The sequence below is a fragment of the Microcaecilia unicolor genome, chromosome 2 (genome assembly GCF_901765095.1).
Source record: "Microcaecilia unicolor chromosome 2, aMicUni1.1, whole genome shotgun sequence".
Classification (NCBI taxonomy): Eukaryota; Metazoa; Chordata; class Amphibia; order Gymnophiona; family Siphonopidae; genus Microcaecilia; species Microcaecilia unicolor.
Window position 1 is genome coordinate 109,913,819 of NC_044032.1, and position 26,618 is coordinate 109,940,436.

General features: G+C 46.8%; 1 protein-coding gene across 1 annotated transcript in view; it reads left to right on the forward strand.

Moving 5' to 3' along the window:
• The window catches only part of SREK1 (splicing regulatory glutamic acid and lysine rich protein 1), a 252,902-nt gene that overhangs the window by 166,830 nt on the left and 59,454 nt on the right, over positions 1-26,618 (forward strand). Inside the window, 1 exon segment of the mRNA XM_030193208.1 lies at positions 239-385. Coding sequence (XP_030049068.1) covers positions 239-385 — 147 coding nt within the window.

Consider the following 26,618-nt stretch of genomic DNA (forward strand, 5'->3'; position numbering starts at 1 on the left):
CAGGCTTTGTTTGTCATGTTCTGTTTAAAATTCAGTCTTGCACAGTTGTAAATTGTGAGTAGCTCCTGCCTGACAGGATATAAAATTTAGGTTAATTCTGCACAGCTGTTAGCAAGCATTTGAGAAATGAAGTTCTTCTTGGATCAAAAAACTTTATCTACTATTGTGGAAGGAATGTGTGTGCATTTAGAAGAATGGGAGTAGGATTTCACACTGCCTGCATTCTGTTTTTCCACAGTGATAAGAAAAAAGACAAAGAGAATAAAGTGAAGGTCAAAGAAAGAGAGAGATCCAGAGAGAGGGATGATAAAAGGAGTAAAGAAAAGAGGTCAAGAACACCTTCTAAAAGCTACTCTGCTCCAAAGAGGTCTCGCAGCGCCAGCAGGTCAAATTTTGGTTAAATTTTTAAACATTTAATCATGAAATATTTGTGGAATAACATACCTATCTGTGGAAGGAAATCACATATGTACAATTGAGAGCATTCAGTCTACAAAATGTGTAACTTCTGTTCAAAATTGATTTATTTTCAGATCTAGTAAAGGTTTATTTTCATTTTTGCACAGCTTTAGTGTAAAGTGCAGAAGTTGTACAGATGTTTCAGAGATAACAGTAATTATTTTTTTAATGATTTTTAACTTGTACTGTGTCAGCATCTGAACATTTAGGGATTCATGGCAGCATGCAATTTGATCAGGATACCTAAACTTTTATAAACAAATGTAGAAACAAAGCTCTACCATGAAAGGCAGTTAAAAAAGCAAAACAAAAGAAAACAGATATATTGAGTCAAAAATATAACTGCAGTTTTTTTTTCCCACAGATTGATCTTGTTCACTTTTTATTTTCAAAGTTTTAGTGGCTTGTTAGCCTTTCAGTGAAGACAGTGCTACCACTGAATAAATTCTGGGCCTTGTAATTTCTCAGCTTGTGATGTTTGTTTAAGCAGGCATGGGCTCTTCTACTGAGCTATCTGAACATTTAAAAATGAAGCTAGATTGCCCTTACAAAACAAGGGAAGGCTTTAAAAAAGAAAAGAAAAAAAACTTGAAAAGCCTCTAGCATTTTGGAACCGAGTTCTTTGGACCGAAGAAATGAAAATTTGAACTTTTAGCCACAAGCGTGCAAGATACATAGAGAAAAAAGGGTGAAGCATTTGTTGAAAAGAGCACATGTCCGCTATTAAGCATGAGGTGGATCTATTGTGCTTTGGGATAATGTGGCAGTCAGTGGCACAGGAAATAATATGCAAGTGGAAGGAAGAATGGATTCAACTAAATAAGAACTTATTCATGCTATATACGTGGACTATATCTGCCTCAAAGCAGATGGAGATAGAATAAAGTTCAGGGCAGACATCACTTCTTTTACAGGGGGTTGGTGCTGCCTTCTGCTAGTCAATATTTTTCTTTGTCCAGTAAATGGTACAGTAAGATTGCTGGGCTCCAGAACATTAGATTATGGGTAGCCTTCACCTGGTAGAGCAGGATACCAATCAAGGACAAAAGTACATAAGTATTGCCACACTGGACAGACCAAAGGTCCAGCAAGCCCAGCATCCTGTTTCCAACAGTGGCCAATCCAGGTCACAAATACCTGGCAAGATCCCAGAAAAGCTCAATACATTTTATGATGCTTAGCCCAGAAATAAGCAGTGGATTTTCCCCAAGTCAATTTAATAATGATCTATAGACTTTTAGTACATAAGTATTGCCATACTGGGAAAGACCAAAGGTCCATCAAGCCTAGCATCCTGATTCCAACAGTGGCCAATCCAGGTCACAAATACTTGGGAAGATCCCAAAAAAGTACAAAACATTCTGTACTGCTAATTCCTGAAATAGTGGATGCTCCCCAAGTCCATTTAATAATGGTCCAAATCTTTTTTAAACTCCGCTAAGCTAACCGCCTTTACCACATTCTCTGGCAACGAATTTCAGTTTAATTACATGTTGAGTGAAGAAATATTTTCTCCAATTCGTTTTAAATTTAATACATTGTAGCTTCATCGCATGCCCCCCTAGTCCTAGTACTTTTGGAAAGCGTAAACAAACGCTTCAGATCTACCCGCTCAACTCCACTCATTATTGTATAGATCTCTATCATATCTCCCCTCAGCCGCCTCTTCTCCAAGCTGAAGAGCCCTAGCCGCGTTAGCCTTTCTTCATAGGGAAGTCGTCCCATCCCCTTTATCATTTTTGTTGCCCTTCTCTGCACCTTTTCTAATTCCACTATATCTTTTTTGAGATGCAGCGACCAGAATTGAACACATTCGAGGTGCTGTCATACCATGAAGCGATACAAAAGCATTATTACATCCTCATTTTTGTTTTCCATTTCTTTCCTAATAATACCTAACATTCTATTTGCTTTCTTAGCCGCAGCAGCACACTGAGCAGAAGGTTTCAACATATCATCAACGACGACACCTAGATCACTTTCTTGGTCTGTGACTCCTAACGTGGAACCTTTCATGATGTAGCTATAATTCGGGTTCCTCTTTCCCACATGCATCACTTTGCACTTGCTCACATTAAACGTCATCTGCCATTTAGATGCCTAGTCTATCAGTCTAGTAAGGTCCTCTTGTAATTTTTCACAATCCTCCTGCGATTTAACGACTTTGAATAACTTTGTGTCATCAGCAAATTTAATTACCTCACTAGTTACTCTCATCTCTAGGTCATTTATAAATATGTTAAAAAGCAGGGGTCCCAGCACAGACCCCTGGGGAACCCCACTAACTACCCTTCTCCATTGTGAATACTGATCATTTAACCTTACTCTCTGTTTTCTATCTTTTAACCAGTTTTTAATCCACAATAGAACACTACCTCTTATCCCATGACTCTACAATTTCTTCTGGAGTATTTCATTAGGTACTTTGTCAAATGCCTTCTGAAAATCCAGATGCACAATATCAACCGGCTTACCTTTATCCACATGTTTGTTCGCCCCTTCAAAGAAATGTAGTAGATTGGTGAGGCAAGATTTCCCTTCACTAAAGGCGTCTTGACTTTGTCTCATTAATCCATGCTTTTGAATATGCTGTGTAATTTTGTTCTTTATAATAGTCTCTACCATTTTGCCCGGCACCAACGTCAGACTCGCCGGTCTATAATTTCCAGGATTTCCTCTGGAACCTTTTTTAAAAATCGGCGTTAGTTGGCCACCCTCCAATCTTCCAGTACCACATTCGATTTTAAGGATAAATTACATATTACTAACAATTACTCCGCAAGTTCATTTTTCAGTTCTATCATTATTCTTGGATGAATACTATCTGGTCCAGGAGATTTGCTACTCTTCAGTTTGTAGAAGTGCTCCATTACATCCTCCAGGTTTACGGAGAAATCATTAAGTTTCTCCGACTCGTCAGCTTCTGTTAACATTCTGTCTTGCCTCTGGGACAGAAGTAACCTTCTGAAGGAAACATAGAAACATGACGGCAGATAAAGGCCATTTGACCCATCCAGTCTGCCCATCCTCTGTAACCTCTAATTCTTCCTTTCCTAAGCGATCCCACATGCTTATCCCATGCCTTTTTAAACTCTGGAACAGTCCTCGATTCCACCACCTCCACTGGGAGGCCATTCCACGCCTCCACCACCCTTTCTGTGAAATACTTCCTCAGGTTGCTCCTAAGCCTATTCCCTTTCAACTTTGTCATATACCCCCCCCCCCCCCCCCCCCCCCCCCCCCAATTCTAGAGCTCTCCTTCATTTGAAAAAGGCTCTTCCTGTACATAAATGCCCTTGAGATATTTAAATGTTTCTATCATGTCTCCTCTCTCCCAGCGTATACATGTTAAGGTTCATAAGCCTGTCCCTATAATTTTTGCTTTCAAGACCGCTTACTAATTTCGTAGCCGCCCTCTGGACCGACTCCATCCTGTTTATATCTTTCCGTAGGTGCGGTCTCCATAACTGCACGCAGTACTCCAAATAAGGCCTCACCAGAGACTTATACAACGACACTATCACCTCCTTTTTCCTGCTGGTCATGCCTCTCTTTATGTGCCCAAGCATCCTTCTGGCTTTGGCCGTCGCTTTTTCTACCTGTTTGAAAGCTTTAAGGTCGTCAGACACAATCACCCCCAAGTCCCGCTCTTCCTTCACACACTGAAGCACTACACCCCCTATACTGTACCGTTTTGCGACCCAAGTGCATGACCCTGCATTTTTTGGGATTAAACCTTAGTTGCCAAATATCGGTCCATTCCTCTAGCTTCGCTAGGTTCTTCCTCATGCCATTCACACCCTCCTTTACTTCTCCAGGCAGAATTCCAGGGAAGAAAAAACTCTGGCTACTAAATAAGTATTAGACATAATAAATGTTTATTCAAATTGTCAAAGAAGCCAATCAGTAATTATTGAAATAGTACCAAATAAACTCCCAATACAGTATAACATGTAGCAAATAAAAACAGAGTTTTCCCTGGGAGCTGTCAATATCTCCACCTCCTAGTGGACACACTGAGGCTTGCCATCCTCATTTCTGTTTCCTCTGAAATACTTTTTTCTTCCTTTCTTCATTATCTTAATTATAATTACCCTTCCTACCTAATTAATATGCATCTTTCCAGAATATTCTGTTTCCTGTTATGACGTATCATGTTCCAACATGTTCCATCAAGTGCTATCATTTATTCTCATATTATATTGGCAGTTAGGGCCTCTCATGCACATAAGCATAAGTTTTCATTTGATGTAGGTTGACCTATGTCCTTGGTATGCACAGTTATCATACTAGCCCCCTCCACCCTCTTGCTAGGGCTGTAGTTTTACCCAGTTTATTTTTTCTAGTGAAAACGGTGCTGGTACTCAAATGTCAGGCCACCCTACAGGGGTGGGGTGATCACTGAGGGGCCCATCCCACAATAGCCAGGCCCCCTGCAACCAGTCACAGAATCTATGACAAGACAGAATTGGTGTGTAGAGCCTGAGTTCTTTCATTAAATCTTGGGTCAGTTTTAGCAGACAACAGAAAAGTGCCGGTACTCAGTACCCCCAAGTACCCCCTCAAAAAAAGCCCTGGTTTTCTCCGAGGACAAGCAGGCTGCTTGTTCTCACTGATGGGTGACGTCCACGGCAGCCCCTCCAATCGGAACACTTTCTAGCAAAGTCCTTTGCTAGTCCTCGCGCGCCGATGCGCACCGCGCATACGCGGCCGTCTTCCCGCCCGAACCGGCTCGTGCCGGCCAGTCTTCTTTTGTCCGCGCTCGGTACGGTCGTGTTTCGCCGTTCGCGCCCCAAAAAGTTGACCTCGCGCGTCGTTCATCGACTTTGTTCTTTAAAAAAAAAAAAAGGGTGTCGGGAGGAGGCCTCTTGGTTTTCTCCCTTCCCTTACTTCGAGTTTTTTGCCCCGGTAAGTTTTCTTTCGTCGTCGGGGTAGGCCCTATTTAGGCCTCGGTCGAAGTTTTTCTTCTCCCTATTTTTGTGGTGCCATTTTCGCCATTTCGAGTTTTGATCTCGCCGGCGCGATTTTTCCGCCCATGACATCGAAGTCTTCCAGCGGCTTCAAGAAGTGCACCCAGTGCGCCCGGGTAATCTCGCTCACTGACAGGCACGCGTCGTGTCTTCAGTGTCTGGGGGCTGGGCACCGCCCTCAGGCCTGTAGTCTGTGTTCCCTTTTACAAAAGCGGACTCAGGTAGCAAGGTTAGTCCAGTGGAACATTTTGTTCTCGGGCTCTTCGTCGGCATCGGCACCGGGAGTATCGACTGCCTCGACGTCGTCGGCGCCCGGACCTTCATCCTCTCCCCAATTGCATCGAGTGCATCGAGGCATCGGCCCTCTGCATCAGGGCGACATCGGAAGGCTGCGTCGGTGTCGGTGGTATCGAGACCTCCTCGTCTGCTGATGTCGTCGGACTGTGGTGCTTCGTCTGGAGTGCAGGTGAGGGCTGTCCATTCCCCTGCTGGTGGCGGTGAGCCTTCGGGTGGGTCTCCCCCTACCCTGAGGGCTCCTGCGGTACAGCCCCCCCCGAGACCGACCCTCTTCGGCCTCGGCCCCGAGGAAGAGACGGCTGGATTCTACGTCCTCCTCGTCGGTGCCGGGAAGCTCCGGTGACGTGCTTCGCTCCAAAAAATCGAAGAAGCATCGTCACCGGTCCCCTTCCCGTGTCGGCACCGAGAGCTCTGGGTCGCCGAGGGAATCAGCACCCAGTAAGCATCGGCACCAAGAGGACCGCTCGCCCTCTGTTCAAGAGATGTCGATGCGCTCCCCTTTGGACAGCCCGGAACAGCCTCCACGCCCGGAACAGGTTCTGACATCGACTCCTGCATCGGCTTCCATGTCTTTTTCTACAGCCGCTCTGCACGAGAGCCTCCGGGCCGTTCTCCCAGAGATCCTAGGGGAGCTGTTGCGCCCTTCCCCTCCGGTACCGGGGGTTCTTGCGCCACCGGTACCGTCGAGCGAGGTGCCGGCTGGCCCATTGTCCGGGGTGAGGTCTCCGACATCGGTGCTGCTTGCGGTACCGACTGCGGTAGCCTCCCACGAAGGCTCCCCGACTACGTCGGCGGAGGGAGCTTCGCCGGTGCGGGCGAGGGAGTCTACCTCTCGATGCTCCCACCATGGCCGTGGTTCCACGGAGTTGAGCCGGGCACGGTTGCAGACACAGGTCCGTGAACTTGTGTCTGACACCGATGGTGAGGCCTCGTGGGAAGAGGAAGAAGACATCAGATATTTCTCTGACGAGGAGTCTGAGGGTCTTCCTTCCGATCCCACTCCCTCTCCTGAAAGACAGCTTTCTCCTCCTGAGAGCCTGTCTTTCGCTTCCTTTGTCCGGGAGATGTCTACGGCCATCCCCTTCCCGGTGGTTGTGGAGGACGAGCCCAGGGCTGAAATGTTTGAGCTCCTGGACTATCCTTCTCCACCTAAGGAAGCGTCCACAGTACCCATGCATCATGTCCTCAAAAAGACATTGCTGGCGAACTGGACCAAGCCTCTAAGTAATCCTCACATTTCCAAGATCGAGTCCCAGTACCGGATCCATGGGGACCCAGAGCTGATGCACACTCAGTTGCCTCATGACTCTGGAGTTGTGGATTTGCCCCTAAAGAAGGCCAAGAGTTCTAGAGAACATGCTTCGGCGCCCCCGGGCAAGGACTCTAGAACCTTAGACTCCTTTGGGAGGAAGGCCTACCATTCTTCTATGCTCGTGGCCAAGATTCAGTCCTACCAGCTCTACATGAGCATACACATGCGGAACAATGTGCGGCAGTTGGCGGGCTTGGTGGACAAGCTCCCCCCTGAGCAAGCCAGGCCTTTTCAGGAGGTGGTCAGGCAGCTGAAGGCGTGCTGAAAATTCCTGGCCAGAGGGGTGTATGACACCTTTGATGTTGCGTCCAGGGCCGCTGCTCAAGGTGTGGTGATGCGCAGACTCTCATGGCTGCGTGCCTCCGACCTGGAGAATAGAATCCAGCAGCGGATTGCGGACTCGCCTTGCCGTGCGGATAATATTTTTGGAGAAAAAGTCGAGCAGGTGGTAGAGCAGCTCCACTAGCGGGACACCGCATTCGACAAGTTCTCCCGCCGGCAGCCTTCAGCCTCTACCTCTACAGGTAGAAGATTTTTCGGGGGAAGGAAGACTGTTCCCTACTCTTCTGGCAAGCGTAGGTACAATCCTCCTTCTCGACAGCCTGCGGCCCAGGCTAAGCCCCAGCGCGCTCGCTCTCGTCAGCAGCGTGCGCCTCAGCAAGGCCCCTCGGCTCCCCAGCAAAAGCAAGGGACGAGCTTTTGACTGGCTCCAGCAGAGCATAGCCGACATCCAAGTGTCAGTGCCGGGCGACCTGCCAGTCGGAGGGAGGTTGAAAGCTTTTCACCAAAGGTGGCCTCTCATAACCTCCGATCAGTGGGTTCTCCAAATAGTCCGGCAAGGATACACCCTCAATTTGTCCTCAAAGCCTCCAAATTGTCCACCGGGAGCTCAGTCTTACAGCTTCCAGCACAAGCAGGCACTTGCAGAGGAACTCTCCGCCCTTCTCAGCGCCAATGCGGTCGAGCCCATGCCATCCGGGTAAGAAGGGCTGGGATTCTATTCCAGGTACTTCCTTGTGGAAAAGAAAACAGGGGGGATGCGTCCCATCCTAGACCTAAGGGCCCTGTACAAATATCTGGTCAAAGAAAAGTTCAGGATGCTTTCCCTGGGCACCCTTCTCCCCATGATTCAGGAAAACGATTGGCTATGCTCTCTGGACTTGAAGGACGCCTACACGCACATCCCGATACTGCCAGCTCACAGACAGTATCTGCGATTTCAGCTGGGCACACGTCACTTCCAGTACTGTGTGCTACCTTTTGGGCTCGCCTCTGCGCCCAGAGTGTTCACCAAGTGCTTGGCTGTAGTAGCAGCGGCACTTCGCAGACTGGGGGTACACGTGTTCCCATATCTCGACGATTGGCTGGTGAAGAACATATCCGAGGCAGGAGCCCTGCAGTCCATGCAGATGACTATTCGCCTCCTGGAGCTACTGGGGTTTGTGATAAATTACCCAAAGTCCCATCTTCTCCCAGTGCAGAAACTCGAATTCATAGGAGCTCTGCTGGATTCTCGGACGGCTCGCGCCTATCTCCCAGAGGCGAGAGTCAACAACTTGTTGTCCCTCGTCTCGCGGGTGCGAGCATCCCAGCAGATCACAGCTCGGCAGATGTTGAGATTGCCGGGCCACATGGCCTCCACAGTTCATGTGACTCCCATGGCCCGCCTTCACATGAGATCTGCTCAATGGACCCTAGCTTCCCAGTGGTTTCAGGCTGCTGGGGATCTAGAAGACGTGATCCACCTGTCCACGAGTTTTCTCGACTCCCTGTATTGGTGGACAATTTGGTCCAATTTGACTCTGGGACGTCCTTTCCAAATTCCTCAGCCACAAAAAGTGCTGACCACGGATGCGTCTCTCCTGGGATGGGGAGCTCATGTCGATGGGCTTCACACCCAAGGAAGCTGGTCCCTCCAGGAACGCGATCTGCAGATCAATCTTCTGGAGTTACGAGCGATCTGGAATGCTCTGAAGGCTTTCAGAGATCGGCTGTCCCACCAAATTATCCAAATTCAGACAGACAACCAGGTTGCCATGTACTACGTCAACTAGCAGGGGGGCACCGGATCTCGCCCCCTGTGTCAGGAAGCCGTCAGCATGTGGCTCTGGGCTCGCCGTCACGGCATGGTGCTCCAAGCCACATATCTGGCAGGCGTAAACAACAGTCTGGCCGACAGGTTGAGCAGGATTATGCAACCTCACGAGTGGTCGCTCAATTCCCGTGTAGTGCGACAGATCTTCCAGGTGTGGGGCACCCCCTTGGTAGATCTTTTCGCATCTCAAGCCAACCACAAAGTCCCTCAGTTCTGTTCCAGGCTTCAGGCCCACGGCAGACTGGCATCGGATGCCTTCCTCCTGGACTGGGGGGAGGGTCTGCTGTATGCTTATCCTCCCATACCTCTGGTGGGGAAGACTTTGTTGAAACTCAAGCAAGACCGAGGCACCATGATTCTGATTGCTCCCTTTTGGCCGCGTCAGATCTGGTTCCCTCTTCTTCTGGAGTTGTCCTCCGAAGAACCGTGGAGATTGGAGTGTTTTCCGACCCTCATCACGCAGGACGAAGGGGCGCTTCTGCATCCCAACCTCCGGTCCCTGGCTCTCACGGCCTGGATGTTGAGAGCGTAGACTTTGCCTCTTTGGGTCTGTCAGAGGGTGTCTCCCGCATCTTGCTTGCTTCCAGGAAAGATTCCACTAAGAGGAGTTACTTCTTTCTATGGAGGAGGTTTGCCGTCTGGTGTGACAGCAAGGCTCTAGATCCTCGTTCTTGTCCTACACAGACCCTGCTTGAATACCTTCTGCACTTGTCTGAGTCTGGTCTCAAGACCAACTCTGTAAGGGTTCACCTTAGTGCAATCAGTGCATCCCATTACCGTGTGGAAGGTAAGCCGATCTCAGGACAGCCTTTAGTTGTTCGCTTCATGAGATGTTTGCTTTTGTCAAAGCCCCCTGTCAAGCCTCCTACAGTGTCATGGGATCTCAATGTCGTTCTCACCCAGCTGATGAAACCTCCTTTTGAGCCACTGGATTCCTGCCATCTGAAGTACTTGACCTGGAAGGTCATTTTCTTGGTGGCAGTTACTTCAGCTCATAGAGTCAGTGAGCTTCAGGCCCTGGTAGCCCAGGCCCCTTACACCAAATTTCATCATAACAGAGTAGTCCTCCGCACTCACCCTAAGTTCTTGCCAAAGGTTGTGTCGGAGTTCCATCTGAACCAGTCAATTGTCTTGCCAACATTCTTTCCCCGTCCTCATTCCTGCCCTGCTGAACGTCAGCTGCACACATTGGACTGCAAGAGAGCATTGGCCTTCTATCTGGAGCGGACACAGCCCAACAGACAGTCCGCCCAATTGTTTGTTTCTTTTGATCCCAACAGGAGGGGAGTGGCTGTGGGAAAACGCACCATATCCAATTGGCTAGCAGATTGCATTTCCTTCACTTACGCCCAGGCTGGGCTGGCTCTTGAGGGTCATGTCACGGCTCATAATGTTAGAGCCATGGCAGCGTCGGTAGCCCACTTGAAGTCAGCCACTATTGAAAGATTTGCAAAGCTGCGACGTGGTCATCTGTCCACACATTCACATCTCATTACTGCCTGCAGCAGGATACCCGACGCGACAGTCGGTTCGGGCAGTCAGTGCTTTAGAATCCAACTCCACCCCCCTAGGCCCATGTTTGTTCTGTTCCAGGCTGCACTCTCAGTTAGTTGGTAAATTTTTTAGGTCAATCTCAGTTATGTCCTCGCCGTTGCGAGGCCCAATTGACCATGGTTGTTGTTTTGAGTGAGCCTGGGGGCTAGGGATACCCCATTAGTGAGAACAAGCAGCCTGCTTGTCCTCGGAGAAAGTGAATGCTACATACCTGTAGAAGGTATTCTCCGAGGACAGCAGGCTGATTGTTCTCACAATCCCGCCCGCCTCCCCTTTGGAGTTGTGTCTTCCCTTCTCTTTGTCTTGCTACATATGAGACTGGCCGGCACAAGCCGGTTCGGGCGGGAAGACGGCCGCGTATGCGTGGTGCGCATAGGTGCGCGAGGACTAGCAAAGGACTTTGCTAGAAGGTGTTCCGATTGGAGGGGCTGCCGTGGACGTCACCCATCAGTGAGAACAATCAGCCTGCTGTCCTCGGAGAATACCTTCTACAGGTATGTAGCATTCGCTTTACCCACACCCACTTCTACTTCTTATTGTTTATCTGGATACAGCAGGCATCCTTAGTCATAGGAGTTTCTGGCCCTTAGTTGCTGACCAGCAACTTATCACAAGTTAGCACAGGCCAAAATGTCAATCTACAAATTTCTACATCCTTAGAAAGTAGTTACCAGAGAAAATGCTGTCTTGCAATTAGATTTTATTTTATTTTTATTTATTTGTTGCATTTGTATCCCACATTTTCCCACCTATTTGCAGGCTCAATGTGGCTTACAATGCTCCGTTGTGGCATTCGCCATTCCAGAGTAGAAGATAACAATTGGTGTTGCATAGAGATCATGGATGACAGAATTAAGCAAATAGATATAGGGAGAAAACAGTTCAGAATATAAGGTAAAGTGATGATGTGTTACATTTACAGTTCTTGATCATTATGGTATGCCTTGTTGAAGAGAGAGGTTTTCAGAGATTTACGAAAGTTGATTAGTTCGTAAATTGTTTTTAGGTTAAGCGGTAATGCATTCCACAACTGCATACACATGTAGGAAAAGCTGGACGCATGTGTTAGTCTGTATTTTAGACCTTTACAGCTAGGGAAGTGAAGATTAAGGAATGTGTGGGATGATCTTTTAGCGTTCCTGGGTGGCAAGTCAACCAGGTCTAGCATGTAGGTCGGGGCATCTCCGTGAATGATTTTATGAACTAGAGTGCATACCTTGAATGTGATACGTTCTTTAAGTGGAAGCCAGTGTAACTTTTCTCTTAGGGGTTTTGCACTTTCGTATTTTGTTTTTCCAAATATGAGTCTGGCTGCAGTATTCTGGGCTTTTTGAAGTTTCTTGATAATTTGTTCTTTACAACCAGCGTAAAGTGCATTGCAATAATCTAGGTGACTTAGCACCATTGACTGAACCAGATTGCGAAAGATAATCCTTGGGAAGAAAGGTCTTACTCTTTTAAGTTTCCACATTGAATGGAACATCTTTTTAGTTGTATTCTTCACACGACTTTGAAGTGTAAGATTTCAATCAGTGGTAACTCCAAGAATTTTCAGGGTGTCTGAAACAGGAAGAGAGAAGTGTGGTTATGGTGGTGAATTTGCTTGTGTTGTGTTGTGAAGTAAGTATGAGACATTGTGTTTTATCGGCATTAAGTTTCAACTGAAATGCATACGCCCATGAATGCATGATTTGGAAGCTTTGGTTGATGTCATTGGTGATTTCCTTTAAATCATGTTTGAACGGGATGTAGATCGTGACGTCATCTGCGTATATGTGTGGATTGATGTTTTGATTGGATAGTAACCTGGCCAAGGGTGTCATCATTAGGTTGAAGAGGGTCGGCGAGAGGGGCGATCTTTGAGGGACTCCACATTCAGGTATCCATGGGGTTGATGTAGTCGAGTTAGATATAGCTTGGTATGATCTTGTGGTCAAGAAGCCTCTAAACCAGTTAAGAACGTTACCTCCAACTCCGAAGTATTCTAGAATGTGTAGTAATATTCCATGGTCAACCATGTCAAAAGCACTGGCCATGTCGAATTGTAGGAGAAGTATTTTGTTGCCAATTGCGATAGCTTGTTTAAATTTAGTCAGGAGAGTAACTAATACTGTTTCGGTGCTGTGGTTAGACCGAAATCCTGATTGGGAGACGTGAAGTATTGAAAATTTATTCAAGTAGTTGGTGAGTTGCTTGGTCACCATACCTTCCCTTAGTCTGGTTATCAGAGGGATAGATGCTACTGGGCGATAGTTGGTTAAGTCGCTTGTACTTTTCTTTGCATCTTTAGGTATAGGGGTGAGTAGAATATTTCCTTTAGGAAGAGTCCATTTTTTAGCATATAGTTCAAATGTTTCGCAAGTTCTGATATGAACTCTATACCATGGTTTAGTGAAGAACTGAAAAAACTAAAAACACAAGTTAGAAGGTTAGAACGAGCATGGAATAAAAAGAAAGACGAATCCACACTCAACGCTTGGAAGCAACTACAAAGAAAATACAAATACACCATAAGACAAACTAAAAGATCATATTACAAAACTAAAATCGGACCAGTTGAGGGGCGAACTTTATAAGGTTATTATGGTTTATGTCTGTTTTACAGTGGGGCTTGGCGAACTTTTTTGAGCGCTTGGGAAATGGTATCGTCCGAGAGTGTGTCGAACTTAGTCCAGGTTCTGTCAGCTGGGTATTCACCAGGGATTGGGTCTAGACAATCAAAGAGTTTTACGTGGTCGATGGTATTAACAGGTATCGTGAGTCACAACCTTACAATTTTCTCTTTGAAGTATTTTGCAAGATTGTCTGCTGTTGGTGTGTCTGTGGTGTTAGAAGTAACCGGTGTTGTATTTAGTAATTTGTTCACAAGTTGGGAAAGTTTATGTGTATCCTTGTAGTCTGGTCCGATTTTAGTTTTGTAATATGTTCTTTTAGTTTGTCTTATGGTGTATTTGTATTTTCTTTGAAGTTGCTTCCAAGCGTTGAGTGTGGATTCGTCTTTCTTTTTATTTCATGCTCATTCTAACCTTCTAACTTGTGTTTTTAGTTTTTTCAGTTCTTCACTAAACCATGGTATAGAGTTTTTTCTATATGAGGTTCTGGTTTTGAAGCGGTGCTATGTTGTCTAATATGCTTCTGCATCTGTTGTCCCATTCTTGAATAAATTGGTTTGAATCTGTTAGTGCAGTCCATTCATTATTATAGAATTGTTGCCAGAATGTTAACGGATTTATTTTGCCTCTCGTGGTATAGGTTATTCGTTCTTGTTTATGGTGGGAATCTTTCATTCGCCATTGAAGGGAAAGGTTTGCTTTGTAGTGGTCGGACCAAGGTATAGCTGTCCACTTTGTATCTGTTAGTAAAAGATTTAAATCAGAGGTGAATTTGTATGTAATGATGTCTAGTGTGTGTCCTTTGATATGGGTTGACTGCATATTTGGTCAATGAAGATCCCATAGTTGGAAGAAGTCTTTGCATTCACGCACACTTGTTGAGCTAGTATCTTCAAGGTGAAGGTTGATATCCCCTACTATGAGAAGGTTGGAGATAGAAACACAAGTGTTCGATATAAAGTCCATAAAGTTTTTTTGGCAATCCTGCCAGTTGCCTGGTGGTCTATAGAACAGGGCTATGTTTAGGTGTTCCTTAAGGGTTAGATGATTGATTCTAACTGAAGCAATTTCAAGTTGGGGAAGAATGGATTTGGTTATGGTTGTGACGATGAACCCAGATCTGTAGATTATAGCTATTCCTCCTCCTCTTTTTCCATTCCTTGTCCAGTGGGTAATTTTATAACCTGGGGGGCAAAGGTCTAAAATTATGGGGTCTTTAAGGTCATGACTACAGGTTTCACTTATGAATAGAAGATCGAGGTTGTCTGTTGTGATCCAGTCTGTTATTGTTTTGTTAACTACTGATCTGGCATTTATATAGCCCAGTTGAATTGATTGGTGGGGGTCAGTTGGAGGCGAAGATGTATTAATTTTTATTAGTTGTCTATCCTCTTGGTATCTGGGTTTGTTGTGTCCTTTCTTCCCTTTCTGTTGGTTGTGCCCGTGTGTAGTAGGTTTTCCTTTTAATTGGTTGTTGTTCTTTTGGGTAGGTGTATTGGATTTGAGTTGTCTGCAGGGTTTGTGTACTGTGGGTAGATTATTATCTGTGAGAGGGGTTGTTAATGCGTGGTAGATTAGGGGGAGAAAATAGATTATTAAAAGCAGTTTGTTAATATTCATATTGGCGTCAATATAAATCAGTACTACAATTCAGTATGATTCAATACTACAATTCAGAATAATGTTGTAAGATGCAATATAAGATTCAATACTACAATTCAGACTACTACTATAAGATGCAGAAAGAGCATTAGAGGTCTAAAGTCAGCAAACATGACAATAGTGTAGCTCAGTATGCTGCTATATGGTGCAGAGAAAGCAATCAAAGATGAGTAGCCATTAAAACAAGTTAATAGGAACATCCCTAACTGGTGGATTATTGCTCAGTCTCTGTTTTCACTCCTCCATGCAGTTGTCATTATCATACACTCAAATCACTGATTAGTGGGTTGGGGTGGAGGTGATCTCCGTCCCTGAACAGGCTCAGCTCAAGGAGGTTAGGTCTCATCTAAAGCTCCACCATCTTGTGATGTCTTAAGTCTGTGCCGACAGAACAGGAGGTCGAGTATTTTCTTTCTTACATTAATTTACAGGTTAATCAGAAACTTCCCCCTCCAACCCTCAGTTTTTGCTCATATGTTCCATGTCCCAGCACCGGGGACCAGTCAGCCTCTCTCTCTGTCAGAGAGATAGAGTACAAAAGCAGAGAATCAAATGCCTTCCGCCCTGAGCGGGTGTCCAACCAGCTGGCGGCCTCAGTCAGCTGGGTGATGTCGTGGGGGGCCCCACAACTCCGGACAGAAGGCGGGAAGCCCTGGTCGGCTCCTGCGACAGTGGTGGCCGATCAATCGGCGGCGGCTGCGACCCCAGACAGGGTGATCAGCTTTCGACAGTGGTTGCTCTCCAATGAAGCGCCACGGGATGCTCCAGCCTGCCCCTGCGTCCCACTTCGCCCCTGAGGAGAGTCCGTTGACTGTGGGGGTCAATCGGCCCCGGTTCTGGCCGATTCCAGAGCACGGGTCACCGGAGCCAGCTCCTGATCTCCACACCGCCAAGAGCTGCCCCGTTCGTGTGCCCTCCACCGTCCCTGCCGCCTCGTGCTCAGCACTTCTATACCTCTCCCCTTTTCACAGCTCGGGTGGGCGGCCGACTGACCGGCTCTCCTTCCTGCGTGCAGCAGAGGTTGGGGCTGCCTCTGCCCGTTCAGCGACGATCCGAAGCAGGGATAGACGCCGGCCGGTGCTCCCATGATGCGCTTTGGAAGTTCGGGCGCCGCTGCTCGTTCGGCAATGCCAAGGGGAATGTGGATGATATGGTCGGGGCCAGGGCAGTGCCACTGACCCGAGGCAGTAGGAGGATGTGGTCAGCTCTCAGGTGTGGGCCGTCCTGGGTGGGATGTCCCGGGGACGTCCTGGGTTCATCAGTGCCCCTCTGATTCCATCCACCAGTGGGGCCCCCTGTTCGGACCAAGCAGCAATCGGCTGCTGGGTTGCAGTCCTTCGTGGTCCCGCTTTTCGGCCGATTTCCGACCTGGGTCCTTGGAGCTACCTGCTTCCGTAACCTTTTAGTCAGCGGCCATCTGCTCCCAGCTCATAAAAAAGCAAAGTAGCTTATAATAAAAACTAGAAATATGTATGATTTGCACCTTTTCATGGCCTTTATGATATACATATCTCCTCTTGTGGGGCCTCAAACTAAGCAAGAGGGCCCACACTATGACTAGGTTCTTTAGGCTTTAGAGGCCTCATTAGACAGAGAAGTAAGTGATGGACCCCAAAACAAATTATAGTCTGTATCTACTCCTAGAAGTGAACATGAGAGTAGGGAAGCTGGGCTGAAGCATGGACTGCCATTACCTTTGTAACTGCAGTAGCCATAATTTGGCAGCATGCAGTCATAATACAGGAAATAGAAGACAGTACCTAAGACCTGCTATAATCAATATTACATAAGAAAATGAGCAAGGGGTGTAACCAGGAGGCTAATGAATGGTTTGTTCTTCAGCAAGGAAGTGTGGGAGGGAGTGACAGTGTTAGCTAAGAATGAGAACCTCAGCATAAGCATAAATATGCAATTTGGCAAGATTATGAATGTTGTCCATTGCATTATGTGTACAAATAACAATAAGAGTGCAACAGTCAGGACTATTTAAAACATTACAAAGTCCACTGTGGGATGCAAGAAGATAATCAAGTGCCATACAATTATAGGAGGTAATTAACATATTAACAAATCTGATCACAGGATACAAAACAGTAAACTAGTATCAGGGAATCTTATGGGAAATAACAGAACAAGGGACTAGGAGAAAGATAATGCAAAATATAGAAAACTAGTAAGAGTCTATAAGGTTTTGTAAATATAGACAGCAAGAAAGCTGGCAAGTCAGTGTCATTTTAAAAACTTTGCTTCACTGATGGGCTGACGTCTTATCAGGGATCAGTATTGGTTCTGATATTGCAGATCAGGAGGCTGTACACAGTTGCAAGGGAGATCTGCACCATCATGGTGTACACAGGAGGGAGTTCACATGGATTGTATCATGATGCTTCAGAAAAGCTTCAACTAATAGTAAATAAAAGTATGATTCAAAACAATACAGCAATTAAACAGAGTAGGGCGGAAGCGGAGTGCTCCCTATTCCTATGCTAGGTGTAGGTACACTCCAGCTTCTCGGCAGCCTACCCAGGCTCAGCCCCAGCGCGCTCTTTCTCGTCAACAGCATGCGCCTAAGTCCCCTGCTGCTCCCCAGCAAAAGCAAGGGATGGGCTTTTGACTGGCTCCAGTTAAGCATAGCCTCAGTAAAAGTGTCCATGCCGGAAGGCTTGCCGGTTGGGGAGAGGTTAATGTTTTTTCACCAAAGGTGGCCTCTTGTAACCTCCAACCAGTGGGTTTTTCAAATAGTCCAGTTAGGATACACCCTTTATCTGGAATCCAAACCTCCAAATTGCCCATCTTGAGCTCATTCTTACAGCTTCCAGCACAAGCAGGTACTTGAAGAAGAACTCTCCGCCCTTCTGAAGGTCCATGTGGTTGAACCCGTTCTACCAGGGGAATAAGGGATGGGATTCTATTCAGGTACTTCCTTGTGCAAAAGAAAACATGGGGGATGCGTCCCATCCTAGACCTAAGGGCCCTGAACAAATTCCTGGTGCGAGAAAAGCTCAGGATGGTTTCCCTGGGCACCCTTCTTCCCATGATTCAGGAAGACGATTGGCTATGTTCTCTGGACTTAAAGGATGCTTACACGCACATCTTGATACTTCCAGCTCACAGGAAGTACCTTCGATTTCGGCTGGGAACACAGCACTTTCAGTACCTTGTACAGCCCTTTGGCCTGGTGTCTGCAACCAGATTGTTTACAAAGTGTCTAGCGGTAGTTGCAGTGTCGCTACGCAGACTGGGAGTGCATGTGTTTCCTTATCTTGATTATTGGCTGGTGAAGAGCACCTTGCAGCACGGTGCTCTTGAGTCCATGTGAATGACTATTCAGGTGCTAGAGCTATTGGGGTTCGTAATAAATTACTCCAAGTCTCATGTCTCTCCAAAAATTGGAGTTCATTGAAGCACTGTTGGACACGAAGCCAGCTTGATCTTATCTCCCTGAGACAAGGGCAGAGAACCTCCTGTCCCTAGTGTCCACAGTTTGAGTGTCTTGGCAGGTCACAGCTCGGCAGATGTTGAGACTTTTGGGGCGCGTGGCCTCCATAGTTCATGTAACACCCATGGCACATCTACATATGAGATCAGCTTAGTGGACCCTAGCTTCCCAGTTGTGTCAAGCTGCAGGGAATCTGGAGGATGTGATCCAATTGTCCACCGATCTTCGAAATTCTCTTCAGTGGTGGACAATCCGGTCCAGTTTGACCTGGGACGACCATTCCAAATTCCTCAGCCACAAAAAGTGCTGATAACAGATGCATCCCTCCAAGGGTGGGGAGCTCATGTGGATGGGTTTCACACTCAAGGAGCCTGGTCCTTCCGGGAAACAGGTCTTCAGATCAACCTCCTGGAATTACGAGCGATCTGGAATGCTCTAAAGGCTTTCAGAGATCGGCTGTCCAGTCAAATCATTTTGATTCAAACAGACAATCAGGTTGCGATGTTCTACACCAACAAGCAGGGGGGCACCAGATCTTGTCCTCTGTGTCAGGAAGCTGTCCAGATGTGGCTTTGGGCATGCCGTGAAGGCATGTATCTCCAAGCCACTTACCTGGCAGGTGTCAACAACAGTCTGGCCGACAGACTGAGCAGGGTAATGCAATCTCACAATTGGTCACTGAATATGGGCATAGCCCGCAAGATCTTCCGAACTTGGGCACCCCCTCGGTGGATCTTTTTGCCACTCAAATCAATCACAAGTTCCCTCAGTTCTGTTCCAGGCTTCAGGCCCGTGACAAACTAGCGTCAGACGCCTTTCTCCTTCATTGGGGGAACAGGCGTTCTCAATGCGTATCCTCCCATTTGTAGGGAAGACTTTGCTGACAGTCAAGCAAGACCGCGGAACCATGATCCTGATTGCACCCTTCTGGCCGTTCCAGATTTGGTTTCCTCTTCTGGAGTTGTCCTCTGAGGAACCATGGAGACTGGAGTGTTTTCCATCACTACGAACAAGGGGTCGCTTCTACATCCCAACCTCCAGTCTCTGGCTCTCGCAGCCTGGATGTTGAGACCTTAGAATTCACCTCCTTGGGTCTTTCAGAGGGTGTCTCCCGAATCTTGCTTGCTTCCAGAAAAGATTCCATGAAGAGGTGTTACTCTTTTAAATGGAGGAGGTTTGCTGTTTGGTGTGACAGTAAGGCCCTAGATACTGTCTCTTGTACTACACAGACCCTGCTTGAATACCTTCTACACTTGTTAGAGTCTGGTCTCAAGACCAGCTCCATAAGGGTTTACCTCAGCGCAATTAATGCTTATTATCGGCGTGTAGAGGGTAAGCCTATCTCTGGACAGCCTTTAGTTGTTCGCTTCATGAGAGGTTTGCTTTTGTCAAAGCCCCCTGTCAAACCTCCACCACTGTCGTGGGATCTCAACGTCGTTCTCACCCAGTTGATGAAAGCTCCTTTTGAGCCACTGATTTCCTGCCATCTGAAGTACTTGACCTGGAAGGTCATTTTCTTGGTGGTTGTTACTTCAGCTCGTAGGGTCAGTAAGCTTCTGGACTTAGTTGTGGATGCACCTTATGCTAAGTTCCATCACAACAGAGTAGTCCTCTGCAGGCACCCTAAGTTCCTACCAAAGGTCTTGCCAACATTTTTTCCCCGTCCTCATGCCCACCCTGGCGAAAGCAGCTTGCACACCTTGGACTGCAAGAGAGCATTGGCCTTTTACGTGGAGCGGACAAAGCCCTTCAGACAAGCCTCCCAGTTGTTTGTTTCTTTCGATCCCAACAGGAGAGGAGTCGCCATCGGAAAACACACAATCTCCAGTTGGCTAGCAGATTGCATTTCCTTCACTTATGCCCAAGCTGGGCTGACTCTGGAGGGCCATGTCACGGCTCAGAATGTTAGAGCCATGGCTGTGTCAGTGGCTCACTTAGTCTGCCTCCATTGAAGAGATTTGTAAAGCTACAACGTGGTCTTCAGTCCACACATTCACATCTCACTACTGCCTTCAGCAGGATACTTGACACGACAGTTGGTTTGGGCAGTCAGTGCTGCAGAATCTTTTTGGGGTCTAGAATCCAACTCCACCCCACCCCCACCCCCAGGCCCATTTTTTATTCTGTTCCAGGCTGCACTCTCGGCTAGCTGTATATAGTTTTCAGGTTAACCTATGTTATGTCCTCACCATCGTGAGGCCCAATTGACCATTGTTTATTGTTTGAGTGAGCCTGGATGCTAGGGATACCCCACATGTGAGAAGAAGCAGCCTGCTTGTCCTTGGAGAAAGCGAAGATACTTACCTGAAACAGGTACAATCCCTCCCACCTCCCCTTTGGAGTTGTTATGGTTATTTGTTTTGCTTTTTGATTTAACTGAGGTGCGCGCTCATGCGGCGAGCGGGAAATCAGTCTGTGCATGTGTGGTGGGCACTGCACATGTGCCAGAAGACTCTAGCAAAGTTTTTTGTCTTTGCCAAGGCAAAATGCCGGTTCCCGGGCCAACATGGATGTCGACCCACGCGTGAGAATAATTAGCCTGCTGTCCTTGGAGAATACCTGCTAAAGGTAAGTATCTTCGCTTTAGAGGACACTCAAATGGACTCTTATTTGGAGAAACCTGTTTAACCAGATCTCTAACACAGTAGGTCACAAGCTTTAGGTATACATTATTGTTTCTGCTCCACTAGATTTTTCAGTTTTGATAGGCACTTCTGCGCAGCCTGTGGAGTATCGAAGCTGCACCACTGTCCTCGATGATAGATCTTGAGTAGTGCCAATTAGAGAAACAGAAATCTAGCTGCTTGTTCCCGTAGAGCTGTGGATATTGGGGAAAATCTGTCTCCTTTCTTGTAATTCTGCAGAATATTGATATTTTTGTACAGGAACTTCATTGTATTTTAAAGTTTCTCTTTTTTGACGAAATCATTTTAATATTTCAACTTTGTGGATGTAATATTGGACTTTGATCAGCATCGCTCGTGGTCGATTTCATCCATCGTGCAAGCGGCCTACTCTACTTTGGTGGGCCCACACTGTCAGATAAAGCAAATTCTGTACTCAGCCATTTCTCCAGAAATGTTTCTAGCAGGCGGTACCACTATGTGAAAATTATCTCGCCTTGAGCGGTTTTCAAGGTCATCTAGGTGTGCCACCTGAATTTTCATCAGCTTTTCTAGTTCGGTGATTTTTGCGCCAGCCGACTCTCTATCGTCTTCTACTGCCAACAGGCACTATAGTACACCATGTTTCTGTTAGCAGTGACTCTAAATCGGATAGCTTTGCAGATTGCTTCTGTGAGCGGTGTACTTGTGATTGGGCGAACAGCGGTACTTCGGGGGGCTCCACTGCCGCCATCTTTAGTTCGCTAGCTCTCGGCTTGTCTTTCTCTAGTTTCTGTGGCTTTCCAGGTATTTTACCCTCTTTTGGAGTTAACAATTTTTCCATGTACCGGGTACCAATCGTAAAATAATTCTGTCCAATTAGTTGCTTTTTGCTCTTAATTTTGACGGTAGTAGAGCACGGTACCGCAGAGAGAATGCGACACACATCATCTCCTCTCAGAACATAATGTGATCTCCCACTTATCCATATTCATAGTTTTTTTTTTAATTTATAAGAAGTCTTTATTGAACATTGGTAAAAAATACAAATTAAAGCATCTGAGATCCAAATATTACCCCATATCAGCCTCATAGTAATACAAACTTAAAATACTTTTGGCACAAACAAAACCTTCAAGTATCACACCATTGCTAGAACATTATCTCATTATACTTCCAACTTTTTTTCATTTATTTTTTTTTTAATACAGTAATCCCCCCTAAATCTACTCCATCCCCCACCCCTCTCCCCTCCATCCCCTATCATCCTCCTATCCTACCCCCATGTACTCCCAAACAATCAACCTAGTTGCCTTCTCATCCAGAGCATTTTTGCAAAAAGGGTTCCCAAATTTTCTTCCATTTGGGCAAGGTTCTGCTTTTAACTGCAGTCAGTCTCTCCATCTCACACATAACGTCTAACTTTAGTTATCCATTGCACCCTGGACGGTACCCCTTGTGATTTCCAGTGCTGGGCTAAGTTTACTCTGGCAGCAGTGAGAGAGGCTCGTACTAGGAACCATTGATCTGTCGTAAGTCCTACTGGCCTCTGCCCCAGCAGAAAAATCAAAGGATGCCACTGTACAGACCTGCCTGTCCACACCTGGATTCGCGCCTGCACACCCCTCCAGTAGGCCTGTGCCTTAGGGCAGAGCCACCAGATGTGTCCAGCAGTTCCCACCCCTCCACACTGTCTCCAACAAAGTCTAGATACCCGGGCAAACATATGGTGTATTCTCACCGGTGTCAAGTACCATCGGTAGAAGACCTTTATAGCACTTTCCTGCATGGCCACCGCCCCAGATGAACACAGGAGCTGTTTCTCCAAGGCCAACCAACCAGACTCTGGCATTGTGAAGTGTAGCTCCTGTTCCCATCTCGTCCTATGTAGGAGGGATGGTTTGGCACAAGTCACCAGGTATTCGTACAATCGGGATATCATACCTCGCATGTCACTAGATTCAACACATACCCCCTCCAGCTGATGCACCTCCCGTCTCAAACAATCTACATAGGAAGGACTTTTCAAATAGTGCACCAGCTGTAAATAGGCATAATTGTCCTCAGGTCTAAGATGGTAATCAACCCTCAGAGATTCAAATGGAACTATAGTATCTCCCACATGTAACTGCCCTAACATATCAAGTCGAGTCCGCCCATCTACCATATGTGCTACTCCCTATCCCAGGTTCGAACAGAGGGTTATCTACTATCGGCGCTAAACCTGAGACCAAAGGCTGCCTCGTTGGAAACATAAGGTCCCAGTAGTGAAAAGTGGCCTGGACCGTGGGAGGAAATCTATCCACCCTCCCCCTATATTTATTCGTTATCCACATTAGGTGCCCAAGCCTCCGAGAGCCCACCAAAGTCTGTTCAAGGTTGACCCATAGTTTATGCTCCTCCCTCCGGAACCAATCCACTGCCGCTCTGGACTGAACCGCAATGTAGTACCAAAACAAATTTGGCACCCCTAGCCCCTCCCATCTTCCTACTTTTGTAGAGTAGAGCTCAAGGCAATCGTGGCCGTTTCTGATTCCATATAAATCGAATAAGCTTATCCTGCATGCCAGACAGAAAAGATCTAGACACCTTAATAGGGAGCACTTGAAACAAGTACAGAATCCGCGACAAGATATTCATTTTAATTGCAGCGATTCTTCCAAACCAGGATAGTCCTGTGTCCATCCATCTAGCCAAGTCTCTCTGTATCTCCCTCTGAAGAGGCTGATAGTTAAGAGCAAACAACTCAGACAGATTTCCAGACAGCTGAACCCCTAGATATTTTAGTGACCTTCCCTCCCACTTAAAGGGGAAGGACTGCTGTAGTGCTTCCAATAACCGCGGCGGGACTCCTACCGCTAGTCCGGTAGATTTGCTAGCATTAAGTTTATAACCTGAAACTCTGGCATAGTCCTCAATCACTTTCATTAAATTAGGCAGAGAGGTTAGAGGACTCGTTAAGGTTAAGAGGACATCATCCGCAAACAATGCTGTTTTATACTCTTGGTCTCCCACCCTTACTCCGGCAATATCGCCATTTGCCCTAATAGCGGCTGCCAATGGTTCCATCGCCAGAGCAAACAGTAAGGGAGACAAGGGACACCCCTGTCTTGTTCCCCGCCCCAATTTTAAACACCTCAGAATTTCCTCCATTCACTCTCACACAAGGCTGTGGCTCAGAGTATACTGCCCGAATCCAAGTCCTGTAGTGCTGTCCTATCCCAACCCTATGTAAAACCTTGTCCAAATATCCCCAATGGACCCGGTCGAACGCCTTCTCCGCGTCCAGCCCGAGCACTACTACAGGTCTTTACTTCTTCTGAGCTGCGTATATAAGATCTATTGTTCGCCTAACATTATTCATGGCTTGTCGTTTGGCTACAAAGCCCACTTGGTCTGGATGAACTAGACTAGGCAAAACATTTCCCAATCTGTTCGCAAGGACCTTCGCCAATATCTTTACATCTGTGTTAAGTATTGATATGGGTCGGTACGAGGCACACTCTATAGTGTCTTTACCCGGTTTTGGTATGACAGCCACCCAGGCTTCCATCATGGTCCTCGGAAAAGGCGCTCCCTCTCTCACCGAGTTGATAATCATTGTCATGTAAGGAGCCAGGTCCACCACATATGTCTTAAAAAATTCATTAGTGAAGCCGTCCAGGCCAGGCATCTTCCCAGTCGGTAAGGCTTTAATAACCCTAACAACCTCATCAACCCGCACCGGACGTTCAAGCTCCTCCTTCTGCCCATCTGTCAACACCGCCAGCCCCCTAGCCTCCAGATATCCATCTATTGCCTCGGTCTGTACAGCAGCATCTTCCTTGTATAGAGTCTCATAATAATGGGCAAAGCATTTCCTAATCTGTGCAGAACTCCTTACCACCTGCCCTCTGGTATCTCTGACCCTCAAAATATGACGGTTAGCCCTTAGTTTCCTTAATTTAGCCGCCAATAGCCTACCAGACTTATTGGCACACATATAATGAATCTGATTCAGCTGCGCCTGCACAAAATGCAGACTCTCTTCATGCAAGGAGCCGATCTCCAAGCTCACTGCTTGCAACCGTCGAAGATCAGAGACAGAGCCTGAAGCCCTATATCTAGCCTCCAAGGTGCCAAGCCTGTCCATGCACTGAGTCAGGCGCAGCTTGTGCTCCCTAGCTCGCCTGGATGCGCACTTTATAAAGTACCCTCTAAATACTGCCTTAAAAGCATCCCACACAGTTCCCAGGGAGGGCCCTGAATCAAGATTTATGTCAAAGTATTCCTTCATAAGGGGACGAAAGCCCGCCACCAGCTCTGGGTCTTGCAATAACCGATTATTAAAGGTCCATCTTTTTTCTCTTGTCTCCTCTCTCAGAGAAGTGAGAGTTGACCAGGTCGGGGCGTGATCCAATATACTAATATGACCTATAGAAGAGTCGCCCCCTGCCTCTGACAAAGTCTTGTCCAGAAAAATATAATCCAGCCTAGAATAAGATAGGTGAACTGGGGAATAGAAGGTATAATCCCTCCCCCTAGGATGGGCCAGTCTCCACGCATCATACAATCCCAATTCATCCACACAATCTTTTGCGCGGTGTTCCCAGCGCTCTGTGTGCTCTGTCAATACCCATTGCGGTGGAATCGAAATCATCTCCCATGAGCTGGGCACATATAACACGCACTACAGTCTGGACATCCTCGTGGTCTCCATTTTCTGGGATTCCTCGGAACCGGAGGTTTTGTCTACGCCCCCGGTTCTCTAGGTCATCCAATTTATATTGAAGTTCGTCGGTTTGGTCAATGATCTTACTCATACGGCTTTCTAGCTGTTCAGTTTTCTCACTTTGCACATCGGCCCTCTCCTCCAGGGCCTCCACCCGCCCCCCTAGTTCTCTCAGGTCTGCACTCAGAGCATCGATGTGTTCAAGGATTTCCTCCTTAGATGATAAAATCTCAGCTCGAATCGCCTCCAGGGCTTTAACCAAATCTTCCGGAGGAGCTTGTGCAGGGGCCAGATCAGTGCTTGTATTGCCGTCTTCTCGCGAAGAAGCCGAACCCGACTCAGACTGACACCGCGATTTAGGAGACAAATGGCGGACAAGGCCTCGCTCTACTTGCCTTGTGGTCGGTCGTTCGCTTTCCCGCAGCGATGCGTTGCTTTTTTTGCTCATCTCATCGGGTCGGAGCGATCACTGAGCTATTGCAGCCTCGTCGCTTCGATGGAGAGGGATTTAATGTCGGATGGTTCTAATAAAAAGGTAGGAAGGCACAGAGCTCCGGGATTAAGCGGCCATTCAGCCTCGTGACGTCACTTCCTCCATATTTATAGTTTTTAATATTCTTAGGGGCCCTTTTAATAAAGCTTAGCCACACTAAGCCCCACACGGCCCATAGCTATAAAGTAGGTCCTGCAGAATTTAGTGCATGATAATGTCTGTTGGCACTCGCTAAGCTTTAATAAAAGAGCCCCTTATTTTCTTGTAACTGAGCTCTGTCACCCCATTTTGGTTTCTTAAGGCCTTTCTTTAGAGAAAGAAAGGTACATTTTTTAATGCAATGTTTCTAAAATCTTAACAAAATTCTTCAATTAAGTTGTTGTTGTTATTATTATTATTATTTATTACATT